Source organism: Sturnus vulgaris, chromosome 6, assembly GCF_052056855.1.
Source record: "Sturnus vulgaris isolate bStuVul1 chromosome 6, bStuVul1.hap1, whole genome shotgun sequence".
NCBI lineage: Eukaryota > Metazoa > Chordata > Aves > Passeriformes > Sturnidae > Sturnus > Sturnus vulgaris.
The window spans coordinates 21,356,437-21,370,948 of NC_142248.1; the positions used below are offsets into that span (position 1 = coordinate 21,356,437).

Sequence of the window (14,512 nt, forward strand, 5' to 3'; positions counted from 1 at the left end):
GTTTCGTAGGGTAGTTAATGAAGTTAATTCTGCAGAAATTTCACTGACTAGAACAATAAGCTGCATTGCAGAGTTACAACTCAGTGGTATATCGTGAAATATGATTGAGGAAACTTTAAATATGCAGCTTACCTGTGTGTTGTATTTTATAAAGAAGTCTTCAGATAAACTGTTACTTGTAATAATAGAAAATAATTCTGTTCTCCAGGAAACTTCCTGTTCTGCTTGTACTAAACATTTTGTCATTTCTTTAAATGTGTGGCTTTAAGGAGTTAATATTATTCTGTACAAAATGGCTTGCATTGTTTTGCATTCTAAGTGAGCAAAAAGCCAATTTGCAATTTTTCAGCATACACCTTTTTTGCTTTAATTTCTTCTCCAGGTATTTTAGGGTAGCCAGATGAGAAGCCTTTCTTCCTCATATTTGTAAGCCTAATGTAGATCTGTGGTATTTCTATTAAAGCTAACTTTCTATTTTTCCTTCAGTAATTCAAGGATGCACATGGGTTTTCCAGTGTAATATGTAGATCATCCTTTGGAATGTCCTCTTTTGGTACACTCTGTCAACAAGTCTCATTTCCAATCCTGTTGCTATGTAAACTCACCCTCAGTTTATTACAACAGAAGTAGTTTAACTCTTCAATTTTCAGATCTTTTGTCCCAGCTGACATTTCCTGTGTTAAATAAGGAACAGTAATCTTGACTTTCACCTCAGTTTATTCTTTTGCAGATCATCCAAACATTTGTTGCCAGGGTTTCTTTTTTAACCCATTTCTTTGGACAACATTAGTTCTTTTTTAGAATCACACACTTAATTATCAGCATCAGCTTTAAAATTCTTTCCTTAACTGCAATGTATTTTTTAATAAGAATTTGTATTTGATCACATCTGCATATGTTGGTAATACCTAAGTACAGCTCGGTTCTATCTTCACAGTTTTTTTGCACTCTATGTTTTACCTTTATCCCCTAGCTATATGCACTTCAGATGTTTGCATTTTTTTACAGAAAAGTGATAATAAATAAGCTTAACCTTTACAAAGCATAAGAGGAAAACTGTTTAAAATACTATTTCAAATACTCCCCTGACTAATAATGTGCCTGGGAATAGTTCTTAGCAAGAACTATTTTTCAGCATTCCACCAATTTCACATTATGTTTTACAGAATCTGCCAGTCACACGTATTTTGGACAACCTTATGGAGATGAAGTCAAACCCTGTGAGTACAATTGCCTTCACACAGAGAAAGGTGGAGCAAATGAAACTGTGAGGCTGTGATATATAATACACTATGGCTAATTTTTTTCGTGGTAGTGCAGTTGAATCTAATCATGCTGTATTTCAAGAATAGCACCATTTTCATAACTATGTAATAGGACCTCTTTCATTAAAATAGTCTAAACAATGTAGATTTTTTGTGTCTCATTGGCACTAATATTTTTTAGTTTTTTCCTATTCAGAGCTTCTTAAATTCTGCATTAAGCTGTGGACTTAATTTTCTTTCCATCAAAGTGTTTGGTTGTTGTTTATTTAAAGAGAACAATTTCAGAAGTGAAATATTTACAGAGAATTGTATTAGGGAAAAATACTTTTCCCACATCTTTAAACTTTGCTATGTAGAGGATTTTACTACTGATTCAGTCATTCTGTTTGCAAGCAGAGTTGGCTTTTGTCAGAAAATTCCTCTTCTTGCCTTGTTTCTGTGAAAATTTACTCAGACAATTTTAAATTTATGTGTTACAATTTTTTAAATGCTTACGTTAGCTACAAAGGGCATTTGCTAGAACTTACAACTGAAAATTGGCCTGATGGTTTATGCATGACATCATCTTCTTTCCATGTATTTTGTTCCTTTTATACGACCAACCTGTGCACATATTTGTCCTGAAATTTGACCTCTTAGAAGTCATTTAGAAAGCTTTAATATGTTTACCAGATCATATCAATCTTCCTATTTTGATGGCATCAGCGTCAGTCAGAGAGATACAATTGTAATATCTCACACTGGTTAGTAATTTTAAAACATTCTTCTTGGTCCACTTTCATCTTCATGTATTAACTGTACATACAGAGAGAAAAATAATGGTAAAATATTAAAATTATCAACATGCAAGTAATCCTTTATTTTCTTAAACTGTCCTTCAGAGATGATATATGTCATGATTCTTAGCAGATAATTTGCTTTCTCTTAACAATCAAAGGAATTTACACTGTTTCCAGTGTTAATGGACTATTGTTCCTGCTTGAAAGACTTGGAAAAGATGTACAGGGCTAACTTTATTTAGTCAACCAGCAGAGGTCACCTAGAGCACTTACCAAAGAAAGCTGAAATTAAAACTACAGATAGTGTACAAGGTGAAAAATTAAACTATTTTTTTTTAATAAATATTAGCTTCCTCAGGCTACAAGTTTAGGAGTTGATTTAGAAAAATTTACAAGTCATATGAAGATTTTTGTGACTTGATTTTTTCACATTTTACTTAGTAGAAAACAGCTACCAGCACTTTGATAATTTGGAGAAAACATTGATCTTCTCACTTAAAAAAGCGGCAACTGGGCAAATGTCAGTCAGCAGCTTCCTGTTCCACTGCCATGGCAGAGAGTGATACTTATGGCACAAGACAGGGAGTCCCACTTTTCAAGTCATAGGAGACCAGGCTGTCCCTAAAGACTGATTCTCCTAACCTGCAGGAAAACTGACAGCAAGTTTGGGAGTGAGTTTCAGCTAAAGGGAGCAAGCCAGAGAATCATTGTGGAATGTGTTTAGACTTGCTGTGCTGTCAACAGAAGTGAAATTGTATCTGGAAAAGGTCAATGCGTGGAAATACACCATTGTGGCTTCTGTTCATCTTATGTGTGGGATCCTTTTCTATCCCCCAGAATAGAAAACTACTGCACTGCAGGGAAGACACAAAGGGAGAGGAAAAAAGTTCAAGATTTTATTGTTTTACAACACAGAAAAAAGTCTCCTTTATAGTTCAAGAAATCTTATTAACCACAGTAATCAGTGTATGAAATGTACATAAAAGGTGTAATGTAAAATTAGAGCAGAATATTGAGAAGTCAAGCAATTATTACAATGAATGTAAATTATTTATTTTCTAGATATTAACTGCAACAATAAAGGAAATACAACTTGCACCATAATATTCACATATTATTGTCAGTGAAAGCTTAAACCTATTTAGAATGATATCCTGTGCAAAACTCTGTGGGACTGTCTGTAAATCACTTTGTGTGTTGCTTGTCTCTGCTTTTTCTTTTGTCTCCCTGGCAAGGACAAATCAGTCTACGCCCATGCTACTCATGTTTTCCAATTTTTTCAGAAGCAGGAACAGCTAGAACAGATCTTATGGGCCATAATACTATCTTGTAACATTTTTAATTTTTCTAGATTGTTTAACTACACTTACATGTTTTCTTGAAAAACATATTCAGAAACGTTCCTTGATGACCTTAAAAGTAATCAGTTCCTTGTGGGTATTTTAAATAGTAATATTTATTGTTAAAAGCATGATTTTAGGCAATTGCTTTTAAGGTTATATTTTAATAAAGGAATATTCTGTTCATAAAACTAAAACATAGCTGCTTTGTTTTGGTGTCTTTAAATAGAGGTTGATTAAAACCTTTAATCTTCATAAACAAACCAAAGTATAAACAAATTTTAATGCATAGCTATGAAATTTACCATCATTTACTATAGAGTTATGGAGATTCTTATAAGAATCTTCTAGCAAATGGTTTGATTACTGAGTGAGGAAAATATTTGAAAAGTCAACCTTTACAAAGTGGTTTAGCCTCTGTCAATACAGTGTGTACATTTGTATTGACATAAGAAGTAGATAGATCTTATTTGTCATATATATTAGTGAAACTATGTTTTGGTTAGTACTTTCCCTTTCAGCATATATGGTACCTTTCAGCTTTAGGATATACGTTTCATGCATTATAAAGAACAATTCTGGAAGTAGAAGGTTTCCTTAATCCAAATTAGTCCTGTTAGATTCTGCAGAAAAACAAATACAGACTGAAAGTCAATGACATTTCCATGGGTCTTTTTCCATTTTAATTTGAAATATTGAAACCTAGGTTTATGCATTCAGAAGTATTTATTTTCTTCTGGAATTGCTTAGGGAAGTCACCAATTCAGTTGTGTGTAAGGAAAGTGCTATACAGTTGTTTTTATTGGCAGACTTGCTATTTCTTAAAGAAAATAAAACCTGCTAAGTTTTCTTTTCCCTGCACCCTCAGCACTGATTTTAGCAGGAGTAGCATATTTAAACAGCAACGACAGAAAATCCCTAGGTTATCACATTTCTATTGCTTTACCACTTTCTGTGTGTCTACTTATACAAGCTCACAGTGAAAAAAACACAGCAGTAATACATTCAGGAGTAAATGTTTGTAATATGTTTATTAACTCTGATTTTTAGTTCTGTCATTAATCTGCAATTCACTCTAATAAGCAGAGAAAGTGCATCTCTTTATCCCAGGTAAAGGTTTCTGAAATACCTCTCAGTTTTAGTCTATCTATATCTGTCCATTCCCAGCTCTCTCATTTCCCCAGAGTCACTATACCACCTTTAGGTATGAAGCTGCAAAATCATGGATGCTGGCAGACGCCAGTAGTTGAAATTCCCAGCATATAAACGCATTTTACAGAGATTCAATGGGAAATTAGATCTAAATTATTTTCTTTTTGAAATCCAAACTGCAGGATAAGAGAGTTATTTTACATAATTATATTAAAGTTTGTAATACCAAATAGATTTATTTTGTGTGTGTGTAACCACCACATGTATATTAAATACTTTTTAATATTAGAGGTAGTTATGCTATGTGAACTCTAATAAATTCCCCAGATAATTTGTCTACTACTCAAGAAGTATTATTTCTGCTCTACAGAATTATCAGAGTTCAGAGGTCTTTACATGTAAGCACGCAGATAAAATCAACTGTAGTTCTGCATGCAGTTTATCAACAAACCAAATTTCACAATACCTGGATGAAAATGTAGTTTAGAAAAAGGAGAAAGCCAAGAAGTTGTCAGAAGGAATTACTAAGAAGTTTTGTTTTTCATCCATAATAATTGGCAAAAATCCTGCTTGTTGCCAGTAAAAATATTGGAAGTGCCTCAGTGTTCTGTGTGAAGAAATTTTTTTTCTGTAGTTTAGACAGTCAAACTTTTCACATTTTTTGTGGAACTCATTTCTTCTTCAAGTGCTTAATTTTGGTTTAATAGTAGTCATAAATCATGAAATGAGAAGGGTAAGTTACATAACAGTAGCAGATTTTGATCTGTCTTATCCTCAGCACTCATTGCCACAGAAGTGTTTTGTTTTATAATATTAAATCAATAGCAGATATTCGTAACCTGGAAAATTTTAGTGTTTATAACTAACCATCAGTGTTACTCTAAAGCTGATAACAATTTTTCTTCTGCATACTGTCTTTCTGTATGCAACCAATGTATTTTTTGGAAAGTGTGTGATAGTCAATTTTAGGTGAACCAGAAATTAAAGGCTCAATAGCACCCTTCATAGCTTCTCACTGTTGTTTATTCTGTACTGGTTCAGTTACATACAAACTTTTTAACTACTAGTGGACACCACAATTAATGTTGAATGATGTGATGAGAAATAATACTGGTTTGAACAATGTTTAATGTAATATATACAAGCAAAAGTTCATTAGCCGAAATTCCAATCTTTTGAGCTAAAAACATACTTTTTAATAGGAGACAGATGACTACCGGTATTTTGACCCCAAGATGCTACGAGGCAGTGACAGGTAAGTTTTGCTTCTTTCCTTTTACTCCATGAAAAGACTAACTTAAGAAATCTATTTTATTTTACCTGCTGACTACAAGTAATTATTTTAATCATTAATTCTAAGTCAAGACAATTGGTCTTGAAAGAATTCACCAACGGGAACTTGGATCAATCAGATAAATTTTTGTAACACTGCAAAAAATAAAATCTAAAAAAAGTAAGTGCTAGCGTGTGCATTAGTTTAGTGACAGGACTGTGCATTAGGATTAACAATAATAAATGTTAGAGTTCTTCATAGTTGTACCTCTTGGTTTCTTAGAAACTTCGTAATTTTTCACTGTTAAGTTAGTCATTGGATAGTGCTCAAAAATTTCTTTGTCACTTTTTAAACAGTTAAAGTTTTGATCTGAATACAACCCTTCTTTAGTAATTTGTTAATAAGTTTGAAAAGAAATTTTTAAAATATGACCGTATTCACTTTTGTTTAGATAGGTACATATTTTATGTTCATGTGCATATGAAGGAAGGCTTGGATATAGTTTATTTTGCCAGTGAAAGAGAGGAAAAGGAATTACATCAGAAGTTTATAAATCTTTATTTTTGCTTTGTATCTTGAACTAATAATTGTCTCACCTAATTTAATATCCTAGCAACAGAGAAGATACTTAATTTTGATATTCCTTCTAAAAATAACTGTCATCAAACCTGTGGGAAAAGAATCATCTCATTTGGTTGCACCACTTTTTTACAGGATCAGTGTGGATAAAGTAGATCCACGCTTGATTTTAGTTATTTGCCTGAAATTCTGTCTCTACTTTGTTCTTGAAGCATGAAAAGTACAAGAACATAAATTTCAGATGATATGTATGTTTTATTGAAAAGTATTACAAATTATGTAATTTCAAAGATGAGCAAATTTTTAAATTTTCAAAGGAGAAAAATACTAGTAGTTTATGTTTCATTTTGATTTAAGCTGTCAACAGTTTGTGATGCTTTTATAGCATTTCTGGTGGATTTTGCACAAAAGTGCAAAGATTTATTTTACTCAAGCCAAAAGGTTTTCTCAATTTTTTGCTCACTTTTTATAGTTCTTACATTGCTTTAAACAATCTATAAATATTAATTTACAGCAGTTCATAAATGTGGCATTCTGCATAGCTATAACAGTCGTGATAGGGAATAGCTTTTAAATTCTTGTTTGAGATTTGTACATAAACTCAAGTCATATTCCTTAAATCATATTTGGGCATGATAGCAAAACTCATAAGTAATTTCTCTAATTCTCCCTTCAAATATTTTTGTAGACAATGAAAACATGTGTTAGCTGTCATGAGAAAATAGTGATATAAAATAGTATCATTAATAGAGCTAATCAAAAAGTGACTGATTTTATTTTCTAATCTATTCCCATTTTAAGAAATACTGGCATTTCTACTTACTATGTTTTAAATAGAGTAGTAACTGCATTGCTGTAATTTAGTCTTGGCAGAACAGTATCTTTCTATCCTGTGTAAAGCCTACCTCAAGTATAAACAGGCTTTGTCCTCTTAAAGCATGATGCCAAATGTCTGTGGATTTGTCGTATCATACTCAAAAGATGAGAGAATTGGGGTAATGGTTCTACTTACAGGAAGTCTGTAGTATTCCTGACAGACAAAGCAGCACATTAGAGAGAGCTATTCCATTTTACAGCCTGTGTTTCTGATACACTGGAATCTGTGTTGAGTCAGTTTTCTTGGTCATTCAGAGAAAACATCTTGAAATATGGAGAAAGGTAATTTGAAGGGGAATGTGCAGTGGTTTTAAGCTGTTAGAACATCAGATGTATTTGACTACCTGGGGGTACAGGGCAGGAGGGCAGTGGTAGTGTGTGAGCAAAGGGCAGAAGAGCAGACTGACCCTTCACAGCTGCTTCTTCGCTTTCCTCTTCCCACGAAGGTGCAAGGTGGTGCAGGAAAAGAGGTTTCTCCCCCTCTATCTGCTACCTCCCTATGCATTCAAATGAAAAAGAGTCTGTACCACCCAAACTTGTAATTTCCCTCTTCCTCCCTTCATCATTCTAATCCTACATACCTACTGCCTATAGTAGTTTTTGAGATTTGGAAGCATCAATGTGTATGCAGGCACTGCAAACTGACTGGCTTACTTAGCTAAGATTCCAGGAGGCAAGATTTCTAAGTGCCATGAATTGTGCTTGTGCTGATGACATTTTTTACTCATTGTATTTACTCCTAGGTAACAGCACTATATTTAGAGCTTTTAAACTACAGAAGAATTGTTGTCATAAAGCCTATTATTCAAACAGCAACATTAGAAATGATGAAGTAATGTTCTTATTTACTCATGTGAATGATTTTCCATAACAAATGGAAAGGCAGTTATTGTTCTATTTTATATTTTTGTCTAATATTATATAGTAGTCCGTAAATATTATGGGTACATGATGCTTATTTTGTGTATTTCTATTAATGTGTAATGAAATCTATGTTGTATTTTTATAGCTCAGTTCCAAGAAATAAAAATCCATTCCAGGAGGTAAGTCCCATAGAAATTTTTTTTCAATGTTCAAGTGTTAAAAATAAACAAATCCTGAAGTACAGTCATTTTTTATGATCATGATTAAGAAAATGAGAGGTCTTATTTGCAAAAAAGCTTTTAGACTAATTATATCTGGTATTAATTATAATTAGCTCTTATTCTGAAGCTTTTCATCTTCAAAGGACTGTGTAAGTATTAACTAATACTGGAGAAAAAAATGTAGAGAATTTTCCTAAAGGTAATTACAGGGATTTACTAATATCGTAATTGAGTGAGCAATTTAAACCCTCCATTTTTAGACCAGGTTTTCCAAATGCTCTTTAGATTTAATCCTTTGTCCAGCCTTAAACAACAACATTGATGTAAATGACTATTTAAGGAATCTCTGCAGTTAAAGGAAAAAAAGCAAAATCATGAATGTTACCATTTCATACAAATGCCTGTAACTTCAGTATTTTTCTACGTAAATATTTACAAATAGAAAAAGTCTTATCTGATCTTACTGCCAAGTTTCATAAGCAAAATATTTGCCTTGGCAATATACAAATGTTTCAGATTTTTCATGAAATGTCCTAATTATCCTCAGGAACAAAAGAAATACCATATGGTATCCTAGATATATATATATGACTATAGATGGTTGTACCAAAAATGTCAGTAGTAAGATAAAGTCTATATAAAATTCATATTGTATCATCAATTTTGCATAATGAGTGTTAACAACAATAATACAACTATTAAGTCTCCTTTTTCTAGTCATGAATTTTTCTCTTTTAAACACAGCCCAGAAAATACTGATGGCCTTTACCTGTAATATTATAAATTACTACCAGTAGTAGGTGGGAAGGGAAAAAATTATGAAAAAGTGGACTTCTTTATGATAGAAATATTTCATTAATGGCCCAAATGAATTCTTAAACATCCATGGAGATAGTGTAACTCTTCCTGGGTCACTCGAAACATCTCTGGACAAAAAAAGGAACATGTTGAAACTATATATGTATCGAGTATGTCTTAATAGAAGAGAGTGATGTTAAAAGCTGTCAGCTTGCTATTCTGCATCCTCCCAAAACTTCAAATATCTTCTTTCAGATAGGATGCAGTGGTTCTGTATCCAGCTTTATAAGACTGCAGTGTGATCTTGATGATTTCTGTTGTAGGGCTAATTATCTGGTATATCACTACTGAAATTTTAAGAACTTGAATGCATGCTCTAATAGTATCTCTGTTGCCTTTTAGGCCATAGTGTTTGTAGTTGGAGGCGGCAACTATATTGAATATCAAAATCTTATTGACTACATAAAGGTATGTGTACTTCTGTTGGTTGTAGTCCTTAACTTACTGATAGAGACCAGATAGAGCATATTGCTTAGTATTTAGAAGACAAAGTCTATGAAATCAGCCTTAACATCCGTATTCTATACAGAGCCTGGGAAAAAAAAATGTAAGAAAACAGTAGAAATTGAGGATTACTAATTCAGACCAACAAAGACTTACTGTTTCTGGTATTTTGCTCATGTTGCTCTTTGGAGTTGAGTAAATAAACTGCATTCTCTTTTATTTTGTGTTCATAAACACCAATGTGGTTGAAAACTGTCAGCAGATGTAGCAAATTGAATTAACCTGTTTTAGAGTCCTGTTAGTTTCCATGTGCTGGTGTTAAATAAAGCAGCTGCAGCATGTCATAACCTTGAAAGTAAGGAACTGCTCAGAATTCTCTAGTTTTCATCAATCTTACACCCCAGTGCTTTTTTGTATGCAACTTTATAATATCAGTTCAAACTCAGATTGTCATACAATAAAATGCTGTTATCTACAGATCTTACTTGAGCATAAAGTAGGTTGTTTCAGAAACCAACTTAATGCAAATACTATGTCATCTGTTAAGGCAAATATCAGATTGGCACCAATATCTAAGCATTTATTACTTACCCACAGTTAGAAGTTTTCACTACTGAGTTAATAGAAGCTCATTCTTGTTAAACTGCATCATTTAATTCTTTGTATAAATCATACAAGGTGTCATAGGCACAAGTAAGAAAATACGTAACCAACTATGTAATTCTGGTGTAACAGATTTACTTTCTCTGGTTCCAACTGGTCAGATGAGCAGAACACATGCATACCAAAAATCAGTGGATGGAGAAAAATAACTAAATCATTACAGTTCCTGGGAGGCAGGAGTAATATTAAAGAATTTTCCAGGAATTAAAAAAAATGCCCAAGTAACCTTAGTAAAATTCTGAAGAAGGTAATAAATTATTTAACAGCAGCAGCACACCATTCTTTCTTCCTGATCTTAACCTTGTTCACGGTACAGTTGTCCTGTCTTCTGGTAGACTGGATTGAGGCTTTTCACACAAAAGAGTAAATACAGAACATTAATCATTGAAAGACAGTTATTCTACAAAGCACATGAGAGTTTTATGTCCAGGTAACTTTTGAAGAATGCAAAGTCAGAACATGTGCTGAGTTTCTACCTCTAACAGGCAGACATTTTGGAACAGAGCTGGTCTGGATAGAAAAAAGGATAGGAAGAGGAATGTAAATTAAAGAAATCATTTCGATTTGGCTTAGCACTCATCACTATCCTCAATTACTAATTCAGTGAGGCATCTGCCTGTGGCAGAGAGTGTTGTCAAACATTTAGCTTGCTCCTTAGTCTACCCAAAGCCACTTTAGCTACTTTATCTATCCAAAAGATGCCCAAGAGGATGAGTTTCTTCCTACTTAAAAAAGAACTTCTGAATTCCCTAGTGGTTAGCTCACCTCCCTGATTGTAGCTGCATGCTGACAGAGCTGAGGTTTGCTGTGTATGTACAGGGCACTTGTGTGATGACAAGTTAAACACTCAGCACTTCGTACAAAGTGGCAGGAAGCTGAAGTTTCAGAGGAATAAGAGAGCAAACAGGAGGTCATTTTTCAAACAGAATGAACTGAAAACTATGGAAATGGTAATGTTAGATCTTATGGAGAGTCAGAAGTTGAACCTACTCTTTCTTCTTGTGGAACCTGTGAGCAGAGGTTTTTCATCATAGTTGTCACAGCTGATCCACTCAGACTGTGTGCTTGAGCAGTGGGAGATGACCTCCCAAGGTGGAAGACTCCCTCACCTTTATTCCACTTAGCCCTTGGCTCTTGAAAAAACAAGGTTGGTTAATGAAAACTTTCACCTGGAAACCTGTGTGCCTCTCCCAGGTGACACTTACAGCCTTATCCAACAAAGTTTGCTTTTCCATGTGATAGACTTCCAGCATCTATTGTTTCCACAGATATAGCTTATTAATTACTCTCAAATTCAATCAGTCTTCCTCCAGAATAAAAATGAGAAAAATCAACAGCTCTGTTCTTGCAAGCAGATACCACAGAGATTTTATTCACAGCTTTATTTTTCTAAGCACTATCCATTTTGCCAGTTTGCTTCTGAAAGCACAGAGAAAGTGTTTTGAAACTTTCTAAAACAGGAAGCAGTGTTCATTCAGCTTTGACATTCTGGGACTTTTTTGTAGAAGAATTAAGATAAACCTTCAAATCTAATTATGTGTAGTTCTGTGCTAGAATGGACTATCTCACAATGTCTAAAAGCAAATATTTATACTATCAGTAAGGTAGATTGTGCTTTAAAATAAATGTATTGTCCGAGTTCAATTCAACATGCTGAAAATGTGTCATCAGAATTGCAAGCCATAGGGAGCCTCCAAGAAGAGGCTAGCATACTGGTGTGTGCAAAAGTATTTAGTATATCCTTAATTTCCCTTTGAAGATGCTTTTAAAAGTACTGCTTGTTAATCTTCTACTACTCTGTTAAACAATTGATTTCCTATGGACTTTTCTTTTTTAGGGTAAACAAGGAAAACATGTCCTGTATGGCTGCAGTGAACTTTTTAATGCTACACAGTTTATAAAACAGGTAGATAACTTTGATAACCTCTATTATATTTATTGCTTCTTTATCTGTAAGTTGATTTATAGAACTCTCAATCTCCATGGATTTTTACCAAAAAAAACCCTCAAATTAATCTGTGAAAGATTAATACATGTTGCCTATTTTTATTTGCTTGAAGTGGGGTTTTGAAGTTATTCTTTCTAATTAGCTGTTATCAATGTGAGTTCACACAGATAATGCAGGTAAACAAGTTCATAATAATTGTCTTTACATTAATCCTACTGAAAAAAATTGAGTCAGTTCTTGGAACTTTCACAAACAGCATCTCTTTCCAGGGTTTTCTTGTAACTTTTTCAGGTTACACAATGTTTGAAACTTTGTCCTGGTTTATAAATATCTACAGACATATAGATATGAAAGTGCTGGCCTAGTGGGAGCTTGATGTCCATATCTATACTAAACTCTGTCCTTTAGTGCTGTTAAAACATCATTACTTCTCTATACCTCATTCTAATACAAATACAAAATAAAAATTATTCATGGTGGTCAGCAAATAGCAACCCTTCAGTAACTGTCACCAGCCATGGTTTTATGTGCTACTAAGATGGGAGTAAGTTGTTATTCAAAACAACTGTAAAATGTATTTATACATTTTAAAGAACTAAATTAATTGTTGTTGCACTTCAAGGAGATAAATGGTACTTGCTAGCTTTTAACTCCTCATTCAGCCCAATTAATATTTTTTTGTCCTGACTATGTACACTGTACCTTTACTTCATGAGATACATTCAAGTCTGAAAATTTGAAGCTCAGGTCTTCTCCTCTGAGGTTATGCATTAAATGTTCTATCACCAAAGATATTTGGTTCTCAGAGGCAAACAAAGCATATAAGACAGAAATATTTGCTATATGAACTGGATATTAATTTGACTGACAGAATAAGATTAGCAATCTAATGACTTTTCTCTTCATGTTTAGCTGTCCCAACTTGGCCAGAAATGAGACTGAAACACCATTACCTGGATGGGAACGTGACAACAGAGAATTGTTACAACATTCAGATAACTTTATATCTTTCATTTTGTCCTTATATTAAAACATAAACCCACTTCATTAATATGATACTTTAAAAAAATCTGTAATTAATACAGTGTATATCAGCATTTCAGAAATAAAACTTAAAACCTGCTGTGTTTTTGGTGGAGGTCAGTTTCACTATAATTGCATTTTAATTGTAGTACTAGCTATGGTATATGACAGAACTGGCTGAAAAGTATGGCATTTTCAAGTTCTTTTATGTAAGTTTCTGATACAGCAAGCAGGGCAATAGCTCTAAGAAAAGGTCAAGTCTGTCTTTAGGAGTTATGTTCTTCTTGAAAGCCAGAATATCTTTATTTAATAAAATTCAAAAGAGCAGAACTGCCTTTCAGGACCACAGACAAAGAGCCTTAGTGTAAGAGAACTACTTCTAGTTCTTACCATTTTATTTTACCAAAGTAATTTGATTTGTGCAGTCTTTGCATTATGATCGAAAGATGTACTGGAAGATACCTTCAGTACAAGTTTCTGGTAAAGTAATTTATCTTTTCTCATAAGGTTAAGAGAAAATTACTTGCCAACACAGTCAGTTTGAAATTGTAAAACTGAAATCTTTAATTATTTCCTCTGCACTTTTTATTGTAACTACTTTGACTGTTATGTTTGGGAAGATCCCAAGTCATACTCACAAAACAGCTCTTAACTTGTATAAGCACATATTTAAAATACAGTTTTCAACAATTCCATTAGGTAGGGGCAGTTTAGTAGTTTAAAGAATCCAGTAATGATAATTCTGGAGAATGTGTACAGGAACACAGAGAACATAACAGATTCTTTTTTATAGATGGAGGTCTCTGCCTTTAGAAACCTCCTCTCTGGTAACAGCTACTGTTGAAGCAATAATATGGCTTCAAAACGAGGCCTAACACACTCCAAAAGTGAAAACATTTCTTGTGGGTTTATTAGCAAACTGTGAGAATTACTGGCTTACTATAAATTCTTCAGTAGTGCTTTTTGCACTATTTTCCAATGTTGAATTTTAGTTTTGCACTAAGCACAATCCCCTTTCCCCAACTAGATTGTTTTTCAGAACATTTGTACAAGAAATGCAGTTGATCTATTCCTTAAAATTATGGCCAGAATAATATGCGTAATCTAGACCATGTTATGACAAAGTAATAATGTTACTTAATTATCTAAGTGTTGTAATCTACTCCACAATACTGCTATAAATTTCTAATTTTGTCACGACAATAAATATATTTACTATGGTGTTCA

At 33.4% G+C, this 14,512-nt stretch overlaps 1 protein-coding gene across 1 annotated transcript in view; it reads left to right on the plus strand.

Moving 5' to 3' along the window:
* Positions 1-13,385, plus strand: part of SCFD1 (sec1 family domain containing 1) — a 46,021-nt gene extending 32,636 nt beyond the window's left edge. Inside the window, exons 20-25 of the mRNA XM_014891418.2 lie at positions 1,167-1,220; positions 5,739-5,791; positions 8,274-8,307; positions 9,550-9,615; positions 12,152-12,220; positions 13,175-13,385. Coding sequence (XP_014746904.1) covers positions 1,167-1,220; positions 5,739-5,791; positions 8,274-8,307; positions 9,550-9,615; positions 12,152-12,220; positions 13,175-13,198 — 300 coding nt within the window. The 3' untranslated portion in view covers positions 13,199-13,385. The remainder of the gene's footprint in view (positions 1-1,166; positions 1,221-5,738; positions 5,792-8,273; positions 8,308-9,549; positions 9,616-12,151; positions 12,221-13,174) is intronic.
* Positions 13,386-14,512: the final 1,127 nt, after the last annotated feature.